The sequence below is a fragment of the Puma concolor genome, chromosome C1 (genome assembly GCF_028749965.1).
Source record: "Puma concolor isolate L17-30 chromosome C1, mPumCon1.1.hap2, whole genome shotgun sequence".
NCBI classification, from domain to species: domain Eukaryota; kingdom Metazoa; phylum Chordata; class Mammalia; order Carnivora; family Felidae; genus Puma; species Puma concolor.
The window spans coordinates 179,769,227-179,779,425 of record NC_141674.1 but is presented as its reverse complement, the minus strand read 5'-3'; the positions used below and the strand labels follow the sequence as shown (position 1 = coordinate 179,779,425).

Genomic DNA, 10,199 nt, shown 5'->3' with positions numbered 1-10,199 from the left:
AAATTCACAGGTGAAAGCACCAGGAAAGAGGAAGGTAGAAAACTTTCTTCCTCTTCTTGATGAGTACCGTCCAAGCAGACTGGTAGGGCAAATATTCATTATGGATTGTAATTCACTTGGGTTTTGAAGGCTTCCCTTAAGAAAAAAGAGATTTGTTAATAAATGATAAAGAACACAGAACAAGATTAAATTACTGAGGCAAATGTCAGTTACAAAAGTAAAAGCTTAGATCTTTCTCTATTTAATATCCATGTTAAAGGGTAACAGTATTTCCACACCTAACTGCATTTTTTTCTATTCTTGAGGTATGATTAGAGGACAAACATTTGACTGCCTATTGTAGCCAGAAACGATTCTGATCACTTACATGGGAAATCCTCAATAACTCTATAAAGGGATGATATTACTTACTTGTTTTTTCAAGTTGTGGAACTTAAGGCTCACAGGTTTTAAGTGTCATAATTTGCCTACCATCATAGGTGAGGAGACAACAGTGCTGGGATTGGAAGCCCAGCAATGAGCTCAACCTAAGAGTTTACTTTTCAGAAACTCCAAAATACTTCCTTTTAAAATCATCTTTAACACTATATTCTCCCATAAACAGCTTACAGTATTATCGCTCCTACCACTACTTAGATTTTATAAAAGGTTTTTTTAGTATTTTAGTATTTTTTTTACTCTAAGCGTTTGTAATTTTGTGAACATCTTAAGAAAATATTAGTCACAAAGCCAAATTAGCTACAATCATTGAGTAGATGATTAAGGAAAAACTTCTAGCACACATAAACCCCAGTTACTGAAGTACTATGAACCATAAATAAGTTCCTTGAGATTAGTCATCATCCACCTCTAACACTCTCCACAGTGCCGAATATGCAGCGTGTAATGAAATCGTTAGATACACTGAATTAGGGTACGTGAATATTCTGGCGCCAACTTTTATATCCGAAGGCTATGGGGTTCTTAATAAAACAGAGTCTACTTATTTTGTGACTTAGGTAGGGGAAAAAAGACAGTGACAAATACAGAGCTAAGCAGTCGCCAGGCTGAAGCAACCATTACAACTACGGTAAAATGTGCTGGCTCTCCACTGTAAATCATTCAAAGAGCAAAAATAAGGTAGGTCTGTTAACATTAATGCAAGTTTTATTCAAGAGATAGTACTGAAGAACTGAATTCTAACAACAGAAAAATTTACCAGTTATCCACTCTACAGTAAAAAGTGGAACTGGGGACCACTTAAAACACATAAATAAATTCTACCTTTACATTTCTGAATAAAGCTGTATTCACTTGAGAGAGAGAGAGCCATGTAACTTTTGCTGATAAGGCTTTGTGAATTGTGTTCAGAAACTCTGACAACACACACATACATACACTCTTCAAAGAAGGCAAGTCCCTAGGATTTTCACTCCAGGATGAGTTTCTGTAAGTACTTAGGACTCTGACTTAAGACTGCATATTTCTACACGAATTCGATTTGAATTGCCTTCATTCTAATATCTATCCATCACAATTTTTAATAATTAAATCAACATTTATTATGACTTTATAACTCCCTCAAATTACACGTTAATATTTGACATGGTAGTTTCAAAAAATAAATATTCAAGGCCTCAAGTTTTAAATTTTCCTTCAGTGTAATGCGCAAAGTAGATAACAAATATTAATAGGACTACCCTAAAATAAATGCAGCTTTCTTATAAAAATTACTTGTTATAATACAGTTCCCATTCTATTCTGTAATTCTGACAAAGAATATATTTTTTGGTAATAAAACAAGAGTTTAGAATGGTTCAGTCCTTGGAAAACCTTAATGGCAGTCACTCAGTGAAGACATCAATCATTCCTAGAGTCCCAACTCAAAAACTGCTATTAGCATTGACTGAGTTTTTGTGGTATTTTTTAGTGGTTATTGCTTCAGTTGGCAATACCTGAATTTAAGACAAAAGAACATCTCCCACTAAGCCTTATTTTAAATATTACAAAATGTATACAGAAGATAGACTCATAGAGGCTATAATGCTGATGTTTTAAGTAACTCACCCACGAAATGGGTGCAGGCTTTTTAGAGGATAACCATAGATCTTCTGGCTCTAAAAATAAATGCCCCTACTTTTCAGAGTGTTCCCATTCTTCAAATTCTTCAACAGGAGACTTGAGCAGCTTAACAGTTTTGCTATAAAAACAAACCACTCTTGTTACCAAACCAAAAACAGAAAAGGAAACTGATGAAGGACATAGTTTTCACAGTTAACGATAAATAAAAGTGCAGTAAGTGTTCAAGTAGGGCATGTAGTTTAAAAACTACATGTGAGTATTTGGCATAGGTCATCTTTTAAAGGCTCTCCGAGGGTCCCTGCCATTACTTATTGTGGTCATGACTGTTTGATTATTAGCCGTTCCTTGTAGCTGTGGATTTGTAGGTCCCCGGCCATTGCTTCTACCAGCATATGAAAATTGGCATCCCCTTGATTCTGGGCCAGTTTGAACCCCATTTCCTAAAAGAGAATATAAAAGTTCATCATCATTTTCAGACACTGACCTAGATGTACAGAAGTACACCTATCTGAAGTCCTAACACACACTATTAATGCTAACAAGTAGTATTAGAGAAAACAAAGGCCTTTATTGTTAAACTACTGGAAAAAACTCAATGTGGGCTCTAGGTTTTTCCAGATGTATGATTACTGTAAATACATTCACTTGATGCTGATCAGCAGGGAGACAGAAATAGATGATAGGGCAACAGAATGAAAAATTAGTAGAGTACAAAAGCAAAGGTAATGCACTGCCTACATTGTAAGGGAAAAAGAAAAAAAAAAAAAACAAAGGGGAAGATGGTGTATGAACACTGGCATTAGGTTCAAACACGGTTAATAATACTTCAAAAGAACAGTGTAATTCTAACTTTGCAAAGAAAAGACAGCAAGGTTTCCCACAATGTGAGGATCACCAGCTGTGCCAAAACACGCAGCCCCAGGTCAAATAAAACTTCAGCCACCCTAACAAACTCCAATCCCAAAGACTTTTCCTCAGTTATTTAAGAATAAAAACTTCAAAAGACCTTTAACACAGCTGTAAGCACCATTAACATGACATTTGAGAGTATTTGAGGTCTTTGTAAAGGCGATTCTTTTAAAGAGGCAGCTATCAGCATGTGAAAAATTAAGGCTGAGCTATTAGTCTAAAGAAAAAAGGCTTTTGGTGTGCCAAAATGACCAGTAATTCTGCACCTATTAAATAACCACTAGATCACAGAAATTTTGTTTAAAAAAAAAAAAAAATCGATGGAAAAACATATTATGCATCACCAAAACAGATTTCTTGTTATTAGCCGCTGTTTAAATATAGAATGTGCTCTGGAGGTGGGTGGGGGGATGGGTGGAATAGAGGGGATTAGGAGGACACTATCTTCATGAGCACTGAGCACACATGGAATTGCTGAATCACTACACTGTACACCTGAAACTAATGTAACACTGTACGTTAACTACACTGGAATTTAAATTACACAAATAAATATATGTGTAGAAACATTTTTAAAAAATGTGCTCAATAAATTAGCTGAAGAAGGTATCTGCTATCTAGACAATCAGTTATTTAGGAATTCCCTGTTAACCAGCACTTCCCTTTTAGTGCAAGTCTGTGCCTAAAGACAATTTTCTTCTAAACCTTTCACAGGATACAGTCTCTTAATTCTTAACATCTGATCACAAATACGAAAAAAAAAAAAAATCTTACCCACTGGTCCAAATGTACCTGTACCCATATTATTATTCATGGAATTACTCTTCTGTTCATTTTGTGCCTAAAAAATATGTTTTTAATTTAACCAGTTGAAAATCTATTAAAAAATTATTATAATAACATGTTGTATCCACTCTTTAATTGTTAAAGCTTTTTGGTTTTTGTTTTTTTTTTTAATAAATTTTTTTAAAGATCTACCCAAGTCCATTCAATGTTAACATTCAGGAATATTTCCCAAATCTTTCACAGCTTCTGTTACATCTTACTGTTTTTTCCTGACATTACTCCCTACTCCTCAAAGTACTAAATGGCATATATATTTAATACATGATACTAAAGATACATATACAGACTCACAAAACATAGAGAATAAAAATACTTTAAGATTTTTTTTTCAACTGTCTTCATTATACCCTGGGTACGACAGGGTTGGACACCTAGTCACAGAATTAGAGTACCCAGTCGAAATTAGCCTAACCATAAAAATAGACTATACGTGTGGATTAATTACCCCTCTGCTCTGTTGTCCTCGATAATCTGGGTTGGGTTCACTGAAATTTGGCACTTCTGAATAAACCATACAAAATCTGAAAGAAAATAAAGCACAAAGTTAAATGACTTCTAAAATAATCAACCTTTCTTCATATAACATGCATAACTGATAGGAAAGAAGAATTTAGGTGTCAAATGAATTAACCAAAAAGCAACATGCTAACTACTTATACAACAAAAACTTCCAAAATGCTATTTTGTTCCATAAAACAAAGTAGTTGAAAATATCCAACTGCCTACATGTATAAAACATTCTATTTTTTATTTTAATTCTGTACTGCAAAAAATAAATCATGTCAAAGATCAAAGACACAGAAACACATCTTTGTGCTGTTTTTCCATATAGGCTGATGCCACTGAACCATGTTTAGGGTTCCAGAGTGGTTTTTCCAGCAGTGGTGATGGATTTGCACTGATCCATTCACACACTCTCATCCAGTCCCTCTTTTGACCAATCACTGTGAATCTGCAAAGATAATCATTCACGGTTAAGAGTGGAATGTGCAGGTATGAATAAAGACAAGTGGCTATAAAGACAAGTTTATCCCAATGCTTCTTGTAGGTCGACTATGGCATATATTAACATTACACATAAGCATTTACTTAGCTCCTCACCCCATAAATAAGAAGTTAAAATCAATTTTGGCAAATCCTAGACTGACCTTGTCAGTCACTAAGAACCAACTGACCTCCAGTGGTTCTTCACTTAAGTGACCTCTATTATTATAAATACTTCTGTACACATGAAGGTCAGGACAAGATCCTAAATCCGTTGATAATAACGATGCTAAGAGCTTTCAATAACATGTTGCTCTAATACTATTCTAAAAACAAACATAAGTGAATTCTAATTTTTCTCCTAGCAAAAGCAAAGTGTTGTTTCTGATCTTTAAAAGCCAGCAACATTGCTTTATCTTTTCCAAACAAAGAATCTTATCCCTGTAGTGTGGAAGAGTATCTCCCCCACAACCCTTTTTTCAGTGCCACGTGTGGCTTCTCTTTAAAAATATCCTCCAATGTGATGGGCATTAAGTAGATATCTAAGCATTAACCAAACAGAATGGACTAATGATCTGGCTCATTGCTAACACAATATTTTATGAACACATCCCAAATGTCTAGGCTGATATGGAGGCTGAATTACCTTTACACCCCTAGAGAGGATGGTTCCTCCAAGTCAGGGTGGAGATTACGAGGGTAGTAGTGTATGGAAGCTCGCATTGTGGCTGCCTGTACGGTACCTAGACTGTGGATAAATACAGGACTTCAATTGTCATCGCTGTAAGTCCTTTTATCACGAGTACAATTCACCCATAAATGAAAAGAGATAAATTTATGGCCTGAAACCTAGCTTCTTACCTAGCTGCTTATTTGGCAATTCCCTAGAAGACAGAACTTATTTCAAATGGCACTGTGACACCTGAAAGCTGCACATTCCCAAAGCCTACAGAAATGGCCCCAGCGGAGCTCGTCTCAAGTGCAACTGGATTCTCTTTGCTGGGGAAAATGGACATTCTCAACCATAAGAAACAGAATAGATGGCTATTAAACTGGTACATACGTGTAAAGTGGTTTCTACAGTCTGCTGTGGAAGGCATTCAGTATACCAGTCAAGAAAAGCCAAGAGAAATTTATTACAGTTAATACCTACCAGTTACTCTGTAGATATTTTATGCAATGTATTCAATTATAGGAAATGCATTTTAATACTTACTCCCCAATTTTTTGAAGTTCTCCACCCCTTCCAGTATAAAGTGTCAAACACCCTTTCCACATAGAGGCATACCTAGACAAAAAAGAAACATCAGTTCTATAGAAACACGTGTATGTCCTTCTACTTAAGTAAAACTTTATCCTTTGGTTTTTTTTGCATTAGGGTTAGGTGGAGATCAAACTCTGTGTTTATGGTAATAAATCAAATACAATTCATCTCATTTTGATTGTTACTTACAAAGGAATACAACGAAAAACAACTGCCAAATTCTGACATAATTGTCTTACCTATAACTACCCTTAGAGAGTTGAAAATCTTTTTTGCAAGGTAATAAGCATTGTTATACTCCAAAGATCACGTCTTTAGCCAATTAACAAAAGAACTTTCAACTGTAGAGATTTAAGCAGAAATTATTTTTCAATCACAGAATTTATAAAAATCAACACCAAGTGTTTACTTTTACACTCATTTACTTGGTCTACACAGAAATTAATAGAATAGTTTTTCCTCTGCCTCCTTAAAACACATAGGGTAGATAAGCTACTGAAAATTTAGTAAAATTTAATCAAGGACCTTTAAAAAAAAAAAAAAAAAACCCAATCTCTCACCTATCTGCCTTTCCAAATCTGCAATTTTTAGCATCAACTTGGCTGAACAGATTATTTATTGTGATCAACTTTGAATGCATACAGCATCATTAAATATTCCTACACACAAATCTAATAGAAATGTAAATTAAACATTATAAAATCAGTCCAAGGTTTGGTTTCCAGTTGTTCTCCATACAACTACAATGGTAACCTTATGACTTAGAAGGGTGAATTATAACTAAATGTTGTTTAAGTATAGTGACGGTTCCTCTTTTAATATAGGTTAATAAACACTTACTAGTTCCATACTATATATTCTTCTTTAGTAAGGACATATTTATTAAAGACTCCAGCACACTCACACTATACAAAAAGTGACTTGGAAGAGATAGTGCACTAATATTTCACCTTGGTAGTGTAAAAGTTAATGCACATTGAGAAAAAATTGGAAGTTACTACAAGTAAACATTTAACTGGCACTTGTGTTTTGGGAATAAGATCAACACTAGCAGGGTGTCCTGATAAACCTATGAATATTCAAATTACCATTATTTAGATGTATGCCTTTCTTCGAAAACTACTTTTCTTAGATACAACCTGAATTTAAGGGCCTTCTAATAAACAGGCCAGACTCCGCTGGATGTTATTTTAGTAAGTAAAGTATAAATATTTCCGTTTTCCAGAAGACGAAGTTAAAGAAGTGTATTAACCTCAAGGTCACACTGTAGTTAGAAAACAGTGGAGTTTCTTTACTTTTGAATTTTCCTTTAAATTATATTCCTTGAAATTCCTGTACAAATACTATACAGATACTGAATTTAGTTTTTCCACAAATTTTTTGAGGGCCACATCTATGTGTTTTCCGTGACTACAAAATATGAAATATCTGAAATGGGATGGCTGTTTACACTGTATAAGATACTTTTAATCACCGGATGAGAAATACTTTGGCAGCCAAAAAAACTTTAATTATGCTAATCCTCACCACACCCTCACAGGCAGGAATTCTTTTGTGTAAGCTACAGATATGGAAATTTAAAAGACAAGATTAGTGTCCTAATGAGTCACTGTATGAGAATAAAATGTCTACGTTCTGACTCTCACTTCCTTCTTTGATGACACTGCCTCACTTCCTGAAGATGTTGTAAGGCCTGGAAGATATTATCAAAGGGCTCTAACCTCCTCCATTCAGGGTGATCCAACACTTCTCTGAGATCCTATTTACTTTGCCAACATCAATCTCCGCCCACTTTTCTTATAGTTGTGACAAATAAATTCTAATTCTACTGACCACAGAACTTCCAAAATCCATTTCAAGACCCTTTTCTGATCTTATACCTTCCTAATTTAAATACCTGGTAAATTTTTAAAGGCAGGATAATTGCCAATCAAAAAACAGACCAAAAAAAGGTGTGCTAAATTATTTTTAAAGGCCAATCAGCCAACTGAATCTTTTGGATGGAGGTAGCAGAGACCTCTTTCTGCCAAACATTTCCTGCATATCATTCTGGTTTTTGTACTATGCTGACCTTACAGCAATAGGCACAGGAAATTACTCTCCAGAAGGTGCCTTCCAGATATTGTCAACTTCCCCTCTTAATATTTACATCCGAGTACAAATTTGACACACCACAAAAACTGCTAAATTGTTCAACTACAATCTTATGTCCTCACTGTCTAAATAAAATATAGGCAGGATTTCAAAAGTCACTAATAAGGGGGGAAGGTTGGAAAAGAGCTGACAACTGTATTCAATAATTTGTGGGGGGAGAAAAGTATTGACTATATTAATTTTATCAATCTACTAAAAATACTCAATAATCCCCGAAGAGTATTTAAAAATCTACTTAACCTGTAAACTGAGGGGGGAGTGGGTTAGATTCCCTGGTGAAACTGAACACTTTTACTGGCGAGGGTATTACATCCCAACGCTGTCCACTATCTAAAGTTAACATCCAAGGGGCTCAAAACTGCTTGGAGGCCCACAGAAAAGAATGGAACTCCAGAACTTGCCAAGATCCCCCATCAGGCAATGATTCGGCAGACTGCTATTTTGGAAGCATTCTCCCTCCTCCCCATTTTGTGCACACCTACCCTCTGGTCAACCGAATAATATCCCCTGGCTGTATAAGACCTCCGATTTCATCCCACACGGAAATAGTGATGCTGCCCGTTTTATCTGCTACTTTGCATGATCTCACTTCATGGCCGTCTTTGGTTTTGGTCACGCGTCCTGTGAAGATTTAAAAATCACAAGGGGGGGAAGGGGTGTATTAGATGAGGACTTCCAGAAAGGATCTAACTCCTCCTCCGGGATCCAAACGCAGTGGAAAGGTGGGAAGAGGTCGAGCCCCGGGTTTTCGCTGCAGGTTGGATCCGAGCCCCGGCGGGGGCCACCAGGGCCACGTGGATGGGGGGAGGGGAGGGGGAACGGAGGAGAGGAGGAGGGGAGCCCCCGGCTAGCAGCGGCGGCGCCCTTCCCTCTTGCCCCAGAACGCAAGGGGGCGGAGGGGTGGGCTACAGACCCCACTTACCTATCTCCAGGACAATAAAGACGACATTTAAGTTTTTCAGTCCGGGCTTAATATCTTTTATAAAAAGAGGTGGGTCGCTGACCCCATTCATATTGAGGCAGGTGCGGCTACGGCTGCGGAGACGCGTGTGGGCAGGGAGTGGGACAAAGCTTCCCACCCTCCCGGGCAAGGGCGAGGGCGCAGGGGAGACTCTGGGCGGGGGTGGCGAGAGAACGGGCAGAAAGCGGTTAGTCAGGGATCACGGAAACCAGCCCAGACGGCACTGAGTCCAAAAAAAGGAAGGAAAAAACCGGGCTCACAAGTTTAAAAAGAAAAAAAAGATGAACTAGTCCACACGCAAACCCCGCTCCCAACGGGGCGACAGGAAGGCAAGCGTGCGAACCGCCTCCTTTGGGTAAAAAGGCAAAAAAAAAAAAAAGGCAGCGAGGGGACGTCTCTGCCCTGAGTCCCCCTCACAGTCACAGCACACACAAACACACACACACACACACACCACACGCGGGCGCGCGCCCAGTCTGTTCCAGGCTTCGAGAAGAGACAGACTGTGACAGCGAACCCGGAGCGCAGACCTAGCAACCGCGCACTCAGCGTCCCAAACAGCGACTGCCGAACGCACCCGCGCGCAGGCTGGACCCCAACCCCGGCCGCCACGCCCCTTGTGACGTCACGTAGCGTCGGCACGCCCGTCGCCCGGCCCTCCGGGCTTGTAGGAAGAGAAGCGAGGGGTCCGGAACCGTCCGGCGTCGTCCGCGCAGCCTCACTCTTTCCTCCCCGGCTGTCAGCCTGGGCCCCGCCCTCTCAGCCTTCCAATAGGCTCTCGGCCCCGCCCCGCCCGTTCCTGCTTCCGCCATCACTGCGCCGCGTCCGCTTTGCCCTGCAATTTTCCCAGTGCCGGTTTCTAGTGCTCGCTGTCCAACTTCAGGGTATTTTTGCTCTCGCTCAGAGTTCAGACGTCCACCCCGGCCATTTAGTCCCGTGGTCACAAGGAGCAGTTGCTGTGTTAGGACTCAGTGGGTACGTTAAAAAAAAAAAGTGTGCAGTTGAGTCGAGGTTTAGGCC

The 10,199-nt window shown here is 38.7% G+C and overlaps 1 protein-coding gene across 4 annotated transcripts; it reads right to left on the bottom strand.

Annotated features, from left to right (window-relative positions):
- Window positions 1–205: 205 nt before the first annotated feature.
- On the bottom strand, window positions 206–9,898 carry NABP1 (nucleic acid binding protein 1). Of its 4 annotated transcripts, XM_086719174.1 has the most exons (7): window positions 9,141–9,750; window positions 8,701–8,839; window positions 6,017–6,088; window positions 4,262–4,337; window positions 3,745–3,811; window positions 2,370–2,501; window positions 206–2,179 (listed from the first exon to the last, which is right to left on the bottom strand). In XM_086719174.1, the coding sequence occupies exons 1-7, from the start codon at window positions 9,229–9,231 to the stop codon at window positions 2,097–2,099; spliced, it is 660 nt and encodes a 219-aa protein (XP_086575300.1). In that variant the 5' UTR covers window positions 9,232–9,750; the 3' UTR covers window positions 206–2,096. The 4 variants fall into 4 exon arrangements, with proteins under 4 accessions (XP_086575300.1, XP_025788225.1, XP_086575298.1 ...); XM_025932440.2 differs by having other exon boundaries at window positions 206–2,501; XM_086719172.1 differs by lacking the exon at window positions 9,141–9,750 and adding an exon at window positions 9,757–9,898 and having other exon boundaries at window positions 1,129–2,501.
- Between the last annotated feature and the right edge of the window lie 301 nt (window positions 9,899–10,199).